Genomic DNA, 16,656 nt, shown 5'->3' with positions numbered 1-16,656 from the left:
TCTGTTCTGTGATGCAGCATATTGTTGCTGAGTCTCTGGGAAGTTGAAACATGGAATATTTTGACCCTAAAACCCCCAGCTGGAGAGCAGACTGCCAGTCTGCTGTAGTGTGGAGACCCAGGCACAATGAAGCCCGAAGCTTTGTTACTGCAGTCTGGTTTTCATATGGAACGCCACATTATCACAGGAAGTAACCAGGTTTTCTGTTGATGTTCTTATGGTTAAATCACTGGAATACATTGTACAGGGAGAATCAGAATCATAGAATCATACAGCACAAAAGGAGGCCATTCAGCCCATCGTGCCTGTGTCGGCTCTTTGAAAGAGCTATCCAATTAGTCCAACTCCCCTGCTCTCACCCCACAGCCCTGCAATTTTTCCTTTTCAAGTCTTTATCCAATTCCCTTTTGAAAGTTGCTATGGAATCTGCTTCCACCGCCCTTTCAGGCAGCGCATTCCAGATCATAACAACTCGCTGCATAAAAAAAATCTCTCTTCCTGCCTCCGGATCTTTTGCCAATTATTTTAAATCTGTGTCCTCTGGTCACCGACTGGGACCAGTTTCTCCCTGCTTACTCCTCATAATTTTGAAGACGAGAAAGAAGATCAGACCCACAGCCCCCGACCGCAGCTGAATGAAACCCCAAAGTGCCCATTACAACAAAACTTTAAAAGAAACGTATTTCTCGCACTGCTCTATTTGTTTAAGTGCCTTCGGACGTCAAAGGCGCTATCATAAATACAAGTTGTTGTACTTTCTCCCCTCCTCTCCTGAAGGCGCTTATTCCTGCTGGCGTTCAGTTCCACAGCCTCCCTCTGGCGCCTCGCCCGAGTGGCTGTCCTTCCCGAGTGAGCCTGGGCAGCGAGTGTGGACGGGCTATTCGACCACATGAAGCATCGCACCAGATCCTCCTCCTCCGACATCCACGCATTCTCCAGCAGAGGGCAGTGATCGGGATCCAAGGTCAGGATCGCGGACTCCCATTACCCGCTGCCCCGGTGAGATTGTCGAACTCACCACAGACCACAGTCCACGTTTGGGCCTTTGAGAAACCTACTCATTTTCCACTTCCCTCAAACATATATTTATTTATTCACACCCTCCTCATTCGCTGCTCCCTAAAGGTGTCAGCCGTGAGTCAGAAGATTGTGGGTTTAAATCCCTCTTAAGAGATCTGAGCCCCATAATCCAGGCTGACACTCCCAGTGCAGTACTGAGGGAGTGCTGCACTGTCGGAGGTGCCGTCTTTCACATGGAATGTTAAACCGAGGCCCCATCTGCCCTCTCAGGTCGATGTAAAACACCCCATGCTGTTACTTCAAAGAAGAATAGGAGAGTTCGCCCCAGTGTTCTGGGCTAATATTTATCCCTCAACCAACATCACTAAAAAACAGATTATTTGGTCATTATCTCATTGCTGTTTGTGGGATCTTGCTGTGTGCAAATTGGCTGCCACATTTCCTACATTACAACAGTGACTACACTTCAAAAGTACTTCATTGGCTGTAAAGCATTTTGGGACGTCCTGAGGTCATGAAAGGCGCTATATAAATGCAAGTCTTTCTATCTTATTATCTATCTCCTTCTACCCCCCATACAAGACTTTAATGACTGGACCAACGGGGGTGGTGGCGGAGGGGGTGAGGGTGCGGGTGAGGGAGGATGGGTGTACCTCTTGCCAGCTTCCCACACATCAGCTGTACAATAACAGATGGCAAACGCCTGCAAGGTGGCATCATGATCACAGCACGGAGCTTCTTGTGGGTGATTCAGCCTCATGCCCTGCCCTGTGCCTCAGCCTCCTGACACTACTGCTTCTGGGCAGTTGTCCTAGAACAAGGCCTCGGACCTGAACATACACCTGAGTTAACGTCACTAACAAACTGACACCACAAGGTGTCTGAGACCCTACTGAGGTGGCTCAGTCTAGTCAGCCATCCTATTCATTTCAAAACATTTTAATGGCAACAGCAAGTATAAATGGGAACAGGAGAGGGAAATGGCTGTGTCCCACATGGTGCTGGACATCTTTGGCACAAAGTAATACTGTTGGTTTTCTTCATTTCAGCAAAGTTGCAATTCACCAATGAAATCGGCAAACGATTGAAGGAAATGCTTGGGCAGCTTTGCTCAGTGACCTCATTCGGCCTCATTTCTTTGATCTGGGTAAGGCGGCCAGGAATAAATTGTAGAGGGAGAAGAAAGTACCTGGGGGAAAGAGTGAGAAAGTACTATAGTGAGAAGAGAGCACAACTAGTAGTGAAAATAAAGTACTACCATTAGTGAAAGAAGTGCATAATAATTACAGAAGAGCACAACTATACATGGAAAGAGAGGATGATCATTATTGCAAGCAGAGTACAATCATTAGTGCAAAGATTACACAATCATTACTGAAGACAGCACTATTATTGGTGCACTCTATTCACAATCAGTGATGGAAAGATCCCAATATTAGTGACAAGTGCTCTATCAGTATTGGAGAGATTCCAATATTAGTGAACAGAGTGCACAATCAGTAATGACAATCCCAATATTAGTGAACAGAGTGTACAATCAGTAATAGAGAGATCCCAATATTAGTGAACAGAGTGCACAATCAGTAATAGAGAGATCCCAATATTAGTGAACAGAGTGCACAATCAGTAATAGAGAGATCTCAACATTAGTGAACAGAGTGCACAATCAGTAATGACAATCCCAATATTAGTGAACAGAGCGTACAATCAGTAATAGAGAGATCCCAATATTAGTGAACAGAGTGCACAATCAGTAATAGAGAGAACGCAACATTAGTGAACAGAGTGCACAATCAGTAATAGAGAGATCTCAACATTAGTGAACAGAGTGCACAATCAGTAATGACGATCCCAATATTAGTGACGACTGCACAATCAGTAATAGAGAGAACGCAACATTAGTGAACAGAGTGCACAATCAGTAATAGAGAGATCCCAATATTAGTGAACAGAGTGCACAGTCGTGCTACATGTGCTCTGTAACGGCCGTTGCTCCATGGTCCCGTTAACATTGCAATTTCCCCAATAGCTGGATAGTGTCTGCGATCAGTAAGCCCTCACTGGGTAGTGTCTGCGATCAGTAAGCCCTCACTGGGTAGTGTCTGCGATCAGTAAGCCCTCACTGGGTAGTGTCTGCGATCAGTAAGCCCTCACTGGGTAGTGTCTGCGATCAGTAAGCCCTCACTGGGTAGTGTCTGCGATCAGTAAACCCTCACTGGTGGCCTGTGCTGGTGAGCTGGTCATTCAGTCAGAGCCTGCCTCCAGCTGCTCTGATTATGTCACTGGCAGGTTGCCCCTGAATCCGGAGGCGCTGATGGAAAGCAGAGCCTCAGTGCTTCCTCAGGCAGCGTTGCCCCCTCGTGTAGCTTACAACGAGGCTGAAGATGGGGCTGTTGGACGGGACATTAGTGTTGTAAACACACCAACAGGGTTCACCTATTACTCAAGATCTCTGCAGTGAGAGTAGCAACAGATCGAACAGGATGGTGTGGATTATGGGCAATGTCGATCTTCAATGGGGAAAAATCCATCAAAGGTCCCACTCCGTTACTCCCCCATTGCTGTTTAAAAACTCTCAGAGCAGATCGGGAGGTTGTTTATCAATGAGAGGCTGCATCAACAGGCAGCTCCATCGATTCATTGACTGAAAAACCATCCTTTTTACAAGAGGAATTCCTTGAGGAATAAAAACTCCACCGGAAAAATGACCCAACCGTGGCTAACTAGAGAAGTTAAGGATAGAGGCTTACAATGTTGCCAGAAAGAGTAGTAAGCCTGAGGATTGGGAGGGTTTTAGAAACCAGCAAAGGATGACCAAAAAATTGATAAAGAGGGAGAAAATTGAATATGAGAGGAAACTAGCAAGAAATATAAAAACAGATTGTAAGAGCTTCTACAAGTGTGTAAAAAGGAAGAGATTAGCGAAAGTAAATGTGGGTCCCTTAGAGGCTGAGACAGAAGAGATTTTAATGGGGAAGAAGGCAGAGAAGTTAAACAAATATTTTGTATCTGTTTTCACGGTAGAAAACACAAAAAACATACCAGAAATAGTGGGGAACCAAGGGTCCAATGAGAGTGAGGAACTTAAAGTAATTCATAGAATCATAGAATCATAGAAGTTACAACATGGAAACAGGCCCTTCGGCCCAACATGTCCATGTCGCCCAGTTTATACCACTAAGCTAGTCCCAATTGCCTGCACTTGGCCCATATCCCTCTATACCCATCTTACCCATGTAACTGTCCAAATGCTTTTTAAAAGACAAAATTGTACCCGCCTCTACTACTGCCTCTGGCAGCTCGTTCCAGACACTCACCACCCTTTGAGTGAAAAAATTGCCCCTCTGGACCCTTTTGTATCTCTCCCCTCTCACCTTAAATCTATGCCCCCTCGTTATAGACTCCCCTACCTTTGGGAAAAGATTTTGACTATCGACCTTATCTATGCCCCTCATTATTTTATAGACTTCTATAAGATCACCCCTTAACCTCCTGGAGAAATTAATGGGACTAAAACCCAGCAAATCCCCTGGACCTGATGGCCTACATCCTAGGGTTCTAAAAGAGGTGGCTGCAGAGATAGTGGACGCATTGGTTTTGATCTTCCAGAATTCCCTAGAATCTAGAACGGTCCCAGTGGATTGGAAGGTAGCAAATGTAACCCCACTATTCAAGAAAGGAGGAAGAGAGAAAACAGGGAACTACAGGCCAGTTAGCCTGACATCAGTCGTCGGGAAAATGCTAGAATCTATTATTAAGGAAGTGGTAACAGTGCCCTTAGAAAATCATAATATGATCAGGCAAAGTCAACATGGTTTTATGAAAGGGAAATCGTGTTTGACAAATCTATTAGAGTTTTTTGAGGCTGTAACTAGCAGGGTAGATAAAGGGGAACCAGTGGATGTAGTATATTTGGATTTTCAAAAGGCATTCAATAAGGTGTCACATGAAAGGTTGTTCCACAAGATTAGGGTTCATGGGATCGGGGGTAATATATTAGCATGGATTGAGGATTGATTAACGGACAGAAAACAGAGAGTAGGAATAAACAGGTTATTTTCAGGTTGGCAGGCTGTAACTAGTGGGGTGACGCAAGGATCAGTGCTTGGGCCTCAGCTGTTTACATTATATATCAATGACTTAGATGAGGGGACCGAGTGTAATGTATCATAGTTTGCTGACGATACAAAGCTAGGTGGGAAAGTAAGCTACCAGGAGGACAAAGACTCTGCAAAGGGATATCGACAGGTTAAGTGATTGGGCGAGAAGGTGGCAGATGGAGTATAATGTGGGGAAATGTGAAGTTATCCACTTTGGTAGGAAGAATAGAAAAACAGAATATTTTTTAAAAGGTGAGAGACTAAGAAATGTTGGGAGGGATTTGGGTGTCCCTGTACATGAATCACAGAAAGTTAACATGCAGGTACAGCAAACAATTAGGAAGGCAAATGGTATATTGCAAAGGGGTTGGAGTATAAGAGTAAGGAGGATTTGCTGCAATTGTACAGGGCTTTGGTGAGACCACACCTGGAGTACTGTGTCTAGTTTTAGTCTCCTTACCTAAGGAAGGATATACTTGCCCTAGAGGGGGTGCAACGAAGGTTCACTAGATTGATTCCTGGGAGAAATTGAGTAAAATGGGCCTATACTCTCTGGAGTTTAGAAGAATGAGAGGTGATCTTATTGAAACCTATAAAATTCTTACAGGGCTTGACAGGGTAGATGCTGAGAGACTGTTTCCCCTGGCTGGAGAGTCTAGAACTAGGGGGCATAGTCGCTGATAAGGTGACGGCCATTTAGGACCGAAATAAGGAAAAATGTCTTCAGTCAGAGGGTTGTGAATCTTTGGAATTCTCTACCCCAGAGGGCTGTGGATGCTCAGTCGTTGAGTATATTGAAGATTGAGATCGATAGATTTTTGGACACTAAGGGAAGCAAGGGATATGGGGATCGGGCGGGAAAGTGGAGTTGAGGTCGAAGATCAGCCATGATCTGATTGAATGGCGGAGCAGGCTCGAGGGGCCGTATGCCCTACTCCTGCTCCTATTTCTTGTATTCTTATGTAACTTGAGCAGAAGATTCAGGAAACACCGGAGGAATGACATAAATGTAAGAAATGAAGTAAGGTCGGTACTGTACGACATCAATCAGGGCCAGAGCGATCTTCGATTGACAGAGGGGGTCAGAGAGGAATTTTCCAGATTTTTTTCCCCTAATTGGCCCTGGGTTTTCATCTGATTTATGAGCAGAAATTTCCCCCAATTAAGTATTGGGGAGGCCAAAGCCATTGTCTTCGGTCTCCACCATAAACTCTGTTCCCTCTCTCTGGCCACTGTCTGAGGCTGAACCAGACTGTTGGCCGTGCCTTCAGCTGCCTAGGCCCTAAGCTCCGGAATTCCCTCCATAAACCTCTCCACCTCTTTCTCCTCTTTTAAGACACTCTTTCAAAACCTACTTCTTTAACCAAGTGTGCTGATAACTCTTCATGTGGCTCAGTGTCAAAGTTTGTCTGCTAATCGTTCCTGTGAAGCACCTTGGGACATTTTATTATGTTAAAGGCGCTATATAAATGCAAGCTGTTGTTGTTGGTTTCTCGCCTCTCCCAGGAGATGCAGGTAGGGAGGGGAGTCTATATATTGTGACGCACAAGGCATCGCAGTGTGGGACAGGCTGAATGGGCCTGTCCGTCATTGTTCGTATGTAACGGTGTTTCCATCTTCGGGGCTTCTGCGGATCGTCCATCGGATTATGGAAGATCAGGAGAACTCCCGCGGAAATTCAGCTCGAGTGTCGTCGGAATCGTGGTGGGGGGGAGGGGGGGGGTATCACAGCCTAGCCGACTCCTGGCGTCTACACGTGCATCGAGCGCTCAGCGGGGGCCATCGGGAGCAGGAACCCTTGTCAGGTTCGTCCCCTCCCTCATGCCCCCTGCTCCTGACCTGGATGGGAACAATTCAGCACCAACTAGGGATCGATCGTGGATTTAGTACCTCACCAAGGGGTGAATCTACTCACCATCAAAGGAGAGCGATTTGTTTAGTATTAAGTGAGGCACTGAGGCATCAACACAGGAGCGTCTAGAGTGGTGGGCTATGGGGTTCACTCCCCCAGTCTCCCCCCACTGAATTCCCCATCTCAGCCAGGGTTCTATGAGGAGGAGCTGAGTGTAGATCAGGCAGAGACTAGGCTTGTATTCCCTCGAGTATAGAAGAATAAGGAATGATCTAATTGTTCAAGATGATTTCAGGAGTTGATAGGGTAGATAGAGAGAAACTATTTCCTCTGTCCAGAACAAGGGGGCATAACCTTGAAATTAGAGCTAGGCCGTTCAGGGCTGACGTCAGGAAGCACTTCCTCACACAAAAGGGGAGTGGAAATCTGGAACTCTCTCCCCCAATAAGCTGTTGAGGCTGGGGGTCAATTGAAAATTTCAAATTTAAGATTGATAGATTTTTATTAGGTAAGGGTATTAAGGGACATGGAACCAAGGCAGGTAAATGGAGCTGAGATACAGATCAGCCATAACCTAATTGAATGGCGGAACAGGCTCGAGGGGCTGAATGGCCTCCTCCTATTCCTATGTTCTACTACCCTGCAGGAGAAGGGAGATTGGATGGGGGGGGTGAGAGGGGGGAGGGTCGGGGTCATGCAGTATTACGTTATCAGTCACTAATCCCCACCTCCGATGGTGATGGCCATGGTGATGCGGTAGAAGACGGCATCCACCGTGCCTCCTTTCAGGTGCACAGGCAGTCCATTATCTGCCTACAATAAGAAAGCAGAGCACAAGGATCAATACCAGCAATCTCTTTAAAGTTGCACTACCTTACAATTCTAAACTCACAACTGTAAACGTTCACAGATTTTAAGTTATAAAGGAACTTGCATTTATATAGCACCTTTCACGACCTCAGGACGTCCCAAAGCACTTAACAGCCAATTGAGTACTTTTTGTGAAGTTTAGTCACTGTTATAATGTAGGAAATGCAGCAGCTAATTTGCGCACAGCAAGATCCCACAAGCAGCAATGAGATAATGAGCAGACGATCTGTTTTTAGTAATGTTGGTTGAGGGATAAATATTGGCCAGCACATGGCGAGAACTTCCCTGCTCTTCTTCGAAATAGTTGGGATCGTTTATGTCCACCTGAGAGGGCAGACGGGGCCTCGGTTTAAAGTCTCGTCTGAAAGACGGCACCTCCGACATTGCAGCACTCCCTCAGTACTGCATTAGAGTCTAAGTCTCGATTTGTGCTCAAGTTGCTGGAGTGGGGCTTGAACCCACAAACTTCTGACTGCCACTGAGCCACAGCCTAACACCTAAGGAAATGGCGTGCAGAAAGGAAGTTTCCCCCCACTGAGGATGTGGGGTCTCTCAATCTGTGGGACGAGTTCAGCGGAGTCAATGTCTCCAGTGCCATGCAGAGGATGTGGCCGCGGTGTTGGAAGAAAACCAATGACCTCACCAGGAGAAGCAAGGTAGAAAGGAGTATTTCCCCTCTTCTTACTGCTGTGCACCGATCCAGCAATAGCATCCCCTCCTGGAGCTCTGATGCACTCTCACCTCTGAGTCAGTAGGTTGTGGGTTCCAAGCCCCACTCCAGAGATTGAGCACAAAATCTAGGCTGACACTCCAGTCCAATACTGAGGGAGTGCTGCACTGTCGGAGGTGTTGTCTTTTGGATGAGACGTTAAATCGAGGTCCCGTCTGCCCTCCTAGGTGGATGTAAAAGATCCCATGGCACTATTCGAAGAAGAGCAAGGGAGTTCTCCCTGGTGTACTGGCCAATATTTATCCCTCAATCAACACCACAAAAATAGACGATAAGGCCATTATCACATTGCTGTCTGTGGGACCTTGCTGTGTGCAAATTGGCTGCTGCGTTTCCTACATTACAACAGTGATTACACTTCAAAAGTACTTCACTGGCTGTAAGGCACATAATCCAGGCTGACACTCCCAGTGCAGTACCGAGGGAGTGCTGCACTGTTGAAGGGTGAGAGGTTAAACCGAGGCCCCGTCTGCCCCCTCAGGTGGTTGTAAAAGATCCCACAGCACTATTTGAAGAAGGGGAGGTGTCCTGGGTAATATGTATCCCTCAACCAACATCACTAAGGCAGTTTATTTGGTAATTAAATCATTGCTGTTTGTGGGATCTTGCTGTGCGCAAATTGGCTGCTGCGTTTCCTACATTACAACAGTGACTACACTTCAAAAGTACTTCACTGGCTGTAAGGTGCTATATAAATGCAAGTCTTTCTTTGATCACCAAGCACACTAACATTGAGGTTGGGAGCAAGAACAGGCCCAACACTAATGATGGCCAAGGTTGCTGTATGTCTGAGTGGCAGCACATTCCCACTCATCTCAGTGACGTCACACGATGCCGAAAGCAGGCAAGGTTCAGGATGACCGCTGCACAAGCAGAATCAAGCAGGACCATGCGGGGGTCCAGGCTTGAGATCCCCATTGATCTCAGCGTCCTCTCAGTGATGCTCAGCTGACAGCAACTTCACTGGCTCGCACCCCGGGGAGCACAACTGAGATAAAGCACGAGGTTAATTAGCAGAGACAGCACCAGTGATGAGGAGAGAAAGCATCCCGTGGGCAGACATGTCAATCAGGGATAAGAGACTTCAGTTATGTGGAGAGTCTGGAGAAGCTGGGATTGTTTTCCTTAGAACAGAGAAGGTTAGAGGAGACTTGATAGAGATGTTCAAAATCATGAAGGGTTTTGATAGAGTAAATAAGGAGAAACTGTTTGCAATGGCAGAAGGGTCACTAACCAGAGGATACAGATTTAAGGTGATTGGCAAAAGAACCAGAGGGGAGATGAGGAAACATTGTTTTACACAGCGAGTTGTTATGATCTGGAATGCGCTGCCTGAAAGGGCGGTGGAAGCAGATTCAATAGTAACTTTCAAAAGGGAATTGTAAAGAAAAAATTTGCAGGGCAACGGGGATAGGGCAGGGGGAGTGGGACTAATTGGATAGCTCTTTCGAAGAGCCGGCACAGGAACGATGGGCTGAATGGCCTCCTTCTGTGCTGTAAGATTCTAGATGGGTCAAAGAACGTGGGGGAAGGAACGTGGTGGCTGTGCTATTAGGTCTGGGTTTTTTTTCACTTGTGTTTGACGAATGACTCCTGCATTTCAGTATAGACTTGCTCCTCAGCTCTTTCCTCCCGTCCCTGTCTGGAGGACTCTTACTGCTACTCCCCCAGGTCCATGCCTCTGTGGCTGCCTTAAGCGTGCAGTACGTGATGACCCTGGACACTTTGGCTGGGGGATATGGCGGGATTCTTGCCCAGGCCTCTCCAACGCAGCCTCTCTCCTCCCAGCGCCCACTTTAAAAATGGGCAGCCTGCAGCCAACCTGCCAATGGCAGAAGCAGAGGGGCAGTTGCTCACCAGCTCCTGCGATGCCACACTGACCACCATCAAAACCGAGGCTATTTCTGCCTCAATGATACAGCTTCCCTCAGCATAAAGAGAGGGAAAGAAAAAGAGTGGACTACAGACAGGAAAAGTTGGGAAAAAAATGAAATGTAAACATTTTTTAAAAACTCTGGAAACAATTTCCACAGTTTAATTTGGTCCCTTTTTGGGCCTCCAAGGCCTGTCAGGACCGTAAATCACATCATTAACAGGGTCCTCGCCACATTAATTCTTTTTTTCCGCTAATTCCCTTTTGATTAGAAATATTCGATCACGTCACTGGTACCTGAAAGATCTTCTGATTCTCTGGAACTTTGTTTTTTAACTGATTTCTGACTGTTGTAGAGAAGGATCGAGAGATCATCTGGAGAGCCTGAAGGAGGGGAAGAGACAAGCAGCGTCAGTCCTCAGCTGTACATGGCACTCATAGCTTCACTGCACACTGCGTTACTGAGCAATGCAGATCCGTGGGGTCCCGGTCTCAATCCCGGTCTGCACTGAGTTAACCGAGGTGTTCCTTCCTGGCCACTGACTGAGGCTGAACCAGACTGTTCACAACCTTGACGTCCTATTTGACCCTGAGATGAGCTTCTGGCCACATGTCCTCTCCATCGCCAAGACCGCCTACTTCCACCACCATAACATCGCCCGTCTCCGCCCCTGCCTCAGCTCATCTGCTGCTGAAACCCCCATCTTTGCCTTTGTTACCTCCAGACTGGACTATTCCAATGCTCCCAGTCCTCAATTTTAAAATAGTCATCCATTTTTTCAAATCCCTCCGTGGCCTCGCCCCCTCCCTATCTCTGTAACCTCCTCCAGCCCCACAACCCTCCGGGATCTCTGCGCTCCTCCAATTCTGGCCTCTTGCGCATCCCCGATTTTCATCGCTCCACCATTGGCGGCCGTGCCTTCAGCTGCCTAGGCCCAAAGCTCTGGAATTTCCTGCCTAAACCTCTCTGCCTCTCTCTCCTCCTTTAAGATGCTCCTTAAAACCTACCTCTTTGACCAAGCTTTTGGTCACTTGTCCTAATATCTCCTTATGTGGCTCGGTGTCAGATTTTGTTTGATAATCGCTCCTGTGAAGCTTGGGGCGTTTTACTACATTAAAGGCGCTATATAAATGCGAGTTGTTGTTGTTGTTGTTGTTGTTGCACTGCGCTGCTGAGCCATGCAGACCCGTGGGGTCCTGGTCTCGATCGCAGTCTGCACTGTGTTAACCGAGGTGTCAAAAGATATCAGTGTTCCTGAATAAGGGTTCCTGCTCCTGATCCAGTGATCACTGCTGAAAAATTAGCATTCCGTGTTCAGATAAAAACACTATGATGCCCCACATGATGGAATAGTCCGTTGACACTCAACGTAAAAGCTCACACATGCCGAATGGCCATTTGGGTGAGGGGTACCAGAGGGGTGCAGGCACCTGTGTGGGCCTGTTCCGCAGTAAGGGGCAATACCTTCAGGAGAGGACGGGAGAAAATGTAAAGGGAACAATATTGAAAGCAAAGGGGTAGGTTTTGGTCTGGGTCCATATTCGGGCCCAGACTCAACACTGAGCACAAGCAGCGAACGCCCGAACTGAGAGGCTTGAGGTTCGATGGAAATGGGTCCCTGGGCCTCATCAGCGTACCCGGCTCGAGCTGCCGGCTCTGGTCCCATCCCCACTCGCCCGAGGGAAGTCATCAATGTCGGGCATGAATTTAAAAAACATATATTTTTAACAGAGTGAATATTGACACCGCCGTGTCAGCCAATGAGGTGTAGGCGGGGACGGGACTTGTGGTTTTAATTGACGGGAGTTTCCTAACTCATGCCCAAAATTACAGCAACATCTCCCGACTACAGCAGGATTATTTCTCCATCAAAATGCAGTGAGTGGAGGCTATTACATCATATAATTTATGCGTAAAATCAATCCCAGTAACATATAGCAGGGCAGGCTCCAGGCGTGATTGACAGGAGAATTATCCAATCATCTCCATTCTGGCCGGGACTTGTGGTGTCACCAAATGCAGCCAAGTTTAAAACATGCCTGTTGTTGGTTGTCACGGGACCAGTGAAGAATCCTGAGGGGGCAGGCTCGATGCCCAATGCCCTGCTCACCATCCACGAATTGTGAAAGGGAGTCCTTCAACAGGCATTAGGCCCCTAATTTACATATTTTAGGCTCCTAACGCTTGTTTTAGGCGTCTGCTAATTTTTCAGTGGGACCTATGCCTGCGCAGATTGGGTGCAGACAGTCCCACTGCTAAATTGGTCTGCATTGTGCCCAGTTTCTCGGGCGTAAAACGGGTGCAAAGCAGACCAACTTCTACCCCAGAGAGTGCTTGGTGCTTGGTTTGCGACATTCAGACTATGTCAAGTCTGTCACCATCACCATCTGCCTCCCACGGGTGGGACAAGCTACAGGCAGACAGCAACACTCCCGTCTGCTCAGTTCCAACCACAGTGAAAGTAACAGCCCTATCAGTGTGAGGTAATGCATTTGGGGAGGGCAAACAAGGCAAGGGAGTACACAATAACTGGGAGGATACTGAGAGATGTAGAGGAAGTGAGGGGCCTTGGAGTGCATGTCCACAGATCCCTGAAGGTAACAGGACAGGTAGATAAGGTGGTTAAAAAGGCATACGGGATACTTTCCTTTATTAGCCGAGGCATAGAATATAAGAGCAGGGAGATTATGCTAGAACTGTATAAAACATTGGTTAGGCCACAGCTTGAGTACTGCGTACAGTTCTGGTCACCACATTACAGGAAAGATGTGATTGCACTAGAGAGGGTGCAGAGGAGATTTACAAGGATGTTGCCAGGGCTGGAGAATTTTAGCTATGAAGAAAGATTGTGTAGGCTGGGGTTGTTTCCTTTGGAACAAAGGAGGCTGAGGGGAGATTTAATTGAGGTATATAAAATTATGACAGGACTAGATAGAGTGGACAGGGAGGACCTATTTCCCTTAGCAGAGGGGTCAGTGACCAGGGAGCTTAGATTTAAAGTAATTGGTAGAAGGATTAGAGGGGAGCTGAGGAGAATTTTTTTCACCCAGAGGGTGGTGGGTGTCTGGAACTCACTGCCTGAAAGGGTGGTAGAGGCAGAAACCCTCAACTCATTTAAAAAATACTTGGATGTGCTCCTGAAGTGCCGTAACCTACAGGGCTACGGACCAAGTGCTGGAAAGTGGGATTAAGCTGGATACCTCGGCTGGCACGGACACAATGGGCCAAATGGCCTCATTCTGTGCCGTAACTTTCTATGATTCTATGATTCTATAACCCATAGGCTTAAGCTAATGCAAATTAACTAAACAATAAAGATGTCCTCACCTTATCTCCAGCTCTGTGCCCAAATGTGCACCCTTCATCGTCGCTGAGCCAAAGTCCTGGGACTCCCTCTCTAACTGTGGGAGAACCTTCACCACACGGACTGCAGCGGTTCAAGAGGAAGGCCCACCACCACCTTCTCAAGGGCTATTAGGGACGGGCAATAAATGCCGGCCTTGCCAGCGACGCCTACATCCCGAGAATGAATTTTAAAGAAGCCTGCACTCCTCCCACTCTAGATCATTGCTCAATCCCCACTTCAGGATCAGTGGCCAGTCCTTCAATCACTACTTCCCTCCTCGTTGGACTTCACTCCAAATGCTACTTTGGCTCTTAGCTCTCGCTCTTTAAAAGTTTCTTAAAAACTTCAACCTTCCTTTGCTCCTCTTCCCCTTTGTAAAGGACTCTGAGGTATTCTAGTTTTATGGAAATGCAAACTGTGTAAATAACTTGTTAAACTCACCATCACCAAAGCCCAATTCTGGTGCTCCGCCCCTTTAAATTGGACAATGTCCACCTTCTCCTTCCAGGCTCACAGATTACAGAACATTCTCCTATTCTACACCGTAAAATCTTACAGCACAGAAGTATTTTCAAGTATTTATCCAATTCCCTTTTGAAAGTTACTATTGAATCTGCTTCCACCGCCCTTTCAGGCAGCGCGTTCCAGATCGTAACAACTCGCTGCGTAAAAAAAGTGTCTCATCTCGCCTCTTTTGCCGATTATCTTAAATCTGTGTCCTCTGGTCACCGACCTGCCAGTCAATGGAAACAGTTTCTCCTTATTTACTCCGTCAAAACCCTTCATAGTTGGAGAACATCTGCCTTCAAAAACCTAGGGTAGGAGTTTGCCTCCGAGACTTTACAGGTGCAACCACTGGGTGGAGGGTGGAGAGATGAAAGGAGGAAATGTCCCACCATTGATGTTAATATGGATTATGTCTTCTCTCCCTCCCTCCTCTAAAACCTTAGATTTGTTCCCGAGGGACTCCCCAACTCTTCATACGAGGCTGCACCTCTGCCCTCCAGACCCAGGTAGCGGTCAGTCTGATGGGCAGTCCTCCTGGTGGACAAGGCCTGTAACTGCACATTCCTGACCCTAATGACCTTTAAAATACTGCTTTTGAATAATTAAAGGATGGTTTGGGGAAAAATAAATCTACAGAAAGTGTAAAGCTTGGCTCTTTAAAGTGCTGAATTCTACTCTGCTGTTTAATGTAAAGCTAAAATCAAACTCTATCCTGTTTGTTTCTATGGAAACCTCTTATTTTACAGAAGTATTTTTTGATGCTAAGGGTTGGCTAATGCTGGGTAGATACATTGATTTTTTTTTAACTCTTTATTTGTCTGTTCCTTTCTATATTCTCTGAGGTGCCATTGTGCCGAATATCCAGAGGACAGGTAGGTTCCTCTTGGTGCTGTAATTGGTTCAAGAGTGACCTCAAGACTCGTGCTACATCACGGATTCCTCCTCCTTTTGGGAGACTGTCTCCACGGTGATTTCCCACGACAAATTGCCTGACGAATCTGTCATGTGGGACATCACGGAGGGACAATCTGCTCCCTTCTGGTCCACTGACTCAGACTGATCTACATTATTAAAGTCTTGTGTCTGTAATATTGCAATGCGTCATAATGTTGCCGATCGGTCCCCGTAGTAACCACGTGACAACATACAGCACTCAAATCCCAATCATTGGTCCGTATTAACCATGTGACACCACAAGCCAATGAGACCCCAACTTTGGTCCATGTTCCATGTTAACCACAGACAGTCAGAACACAAAAGGCAGTATTTTTTTAACATTTCCTACTTTTAATTTTACCTTTTCTTTTTTCAATTTTTTTCCCCTATACCCAGGTCCCAACCTGCTCAGCCTCTTCCTACTCAGAATCTCTTCTCTCAGTGCGGCTATTCGCTGATGTACTGCTGTGTCTGCGTCTATGTCTGACCGGAGCCTCTTTGCCCTGAGTCTCTCTACCCGGTCCATCCCCAACCTGAGTCTCTCTACCCTGTCCATCCCCAACCTGAGTCTCTCTACCCTGTCCATCCCCAACCTGAGTCTCTCTACCCTGTCCATCCCCAACCTGAGTCTCTCTACCCTGTCCATCCCCAACCTGAGTCTCTCTACCCTGTCCATCCCCAACCTGAGTCTCTCTACCCTGTCCATCCCCATCCTGAGTCCCTCTACCCTGTCCATCCCCAACCTAAGTCTCTCCCACCCTGTGCAATACCAACCTAAGTCTCTCTACCCTGCCCAATACCAACCTGAGTCTCTCTACCCTGCCCACCCCCAACCTGAGTCTCTCTACCCTGCCCAATACAAACCTAAGTCTCTCTACCCTGCCCAATGCAAACCTAAGTCTCTCTACCCTGTGCAATACCAACCTAAGTCTCTCTACCCTGCCCAATACCAACCTGAGTCTCTCTACCCTGCCCAATACCAACCTGAGTCTCTCGACCCTGTCCATCCCCAACCTGAGTCTCTCTACCCTGTCCATCCCCAACCTGAGTCTCTCTACCCTGTCCATCCCCAACCTGAGTCTCTCTACCCTGTCCATCCCCATCCTGAGTCCCTCTACCCTGTCCATCCCCAACCTAAGTCTCTCCCACCCTGTGCAATACCAACCTAAGTCTCTCTACCCTGCCCAATACCAACCTGAGTCTCTCTACCCTGCCCACCCCCAACCTGAGTCTCTCTACCCTGCCCAATACAAACCTAAGTCTCTCTACCCTGCCCAATGCAAACCTAAGTCTCTCTACCCTGTGCAATACCAACCTAAGTCTCTGTACCCTGTGCAATACCAACCTAAGTCTCTCTACCCTGCCCAATACCAACCTGAGTCTCTCTACCCTGCCCAATACCAACCTAAGTCTCTCTACCC

The 16,656-nt window shown here is 47.2% G+C and overlaps 1 protein-coding gene across 2 annotated transcripts in view; it reads right to left on the bottom strand.

Annotated features, from left to right (window-relative positions):
- Nucleotides 1-1,943: 1,943 nt before the first annotated feature.
- The window catches only part of cox7a1 (cytochrome c oxidase subunit 7A1), a 39,528-nt gene continuing 24,815 nt past the window's right edge, over nucleotides 1,944-16,656 (bottom strand). For both annotated transcript variants that reach the window (XM_067975135.1, XM_067975136.1), the window contains exons 2-4: nucleotides 10,743-10,829; nucleotides 7,701-7,785; nucleotides 1,944-2,209 (exon numbers count right to left, since the gene is read on the bottom strand). In XM_067975135.1, coding sequence (XP_067831236.1) covers nucleotides 2,151-2,209; nucleotides 7,701-7,785; nucleotides 10,743-10,829 — 231 coding nt within the window. In that variant the 3' untranslated portion in view covers nucleotides 1,944-2,150. The remainder of the gene's footprint in view (nucleotides 2,210-7,700; nucleotides 7,786-10,742; nucleotides 10,830-16,656) is intronic.

This window comes from Heptranchias perlo, chromosome 41, assembly GCF_035084215.1.
Source record: "Heptranchias perlo isolate sHepPer1 chromosome 41, sHepPer1.hap1, whole genome shotgun sequence".
NCBI lineage: Eukaryota > Metazoa > Chordata > Chondrichthyes > Hexanchiformes > Hexanchidae > Heptranchias > Heptranchias perlo.
Note: the sequence above shows the minus strand (reverse complement) of the source record. Positions and strands in the feature narration are given on the sequence as shown.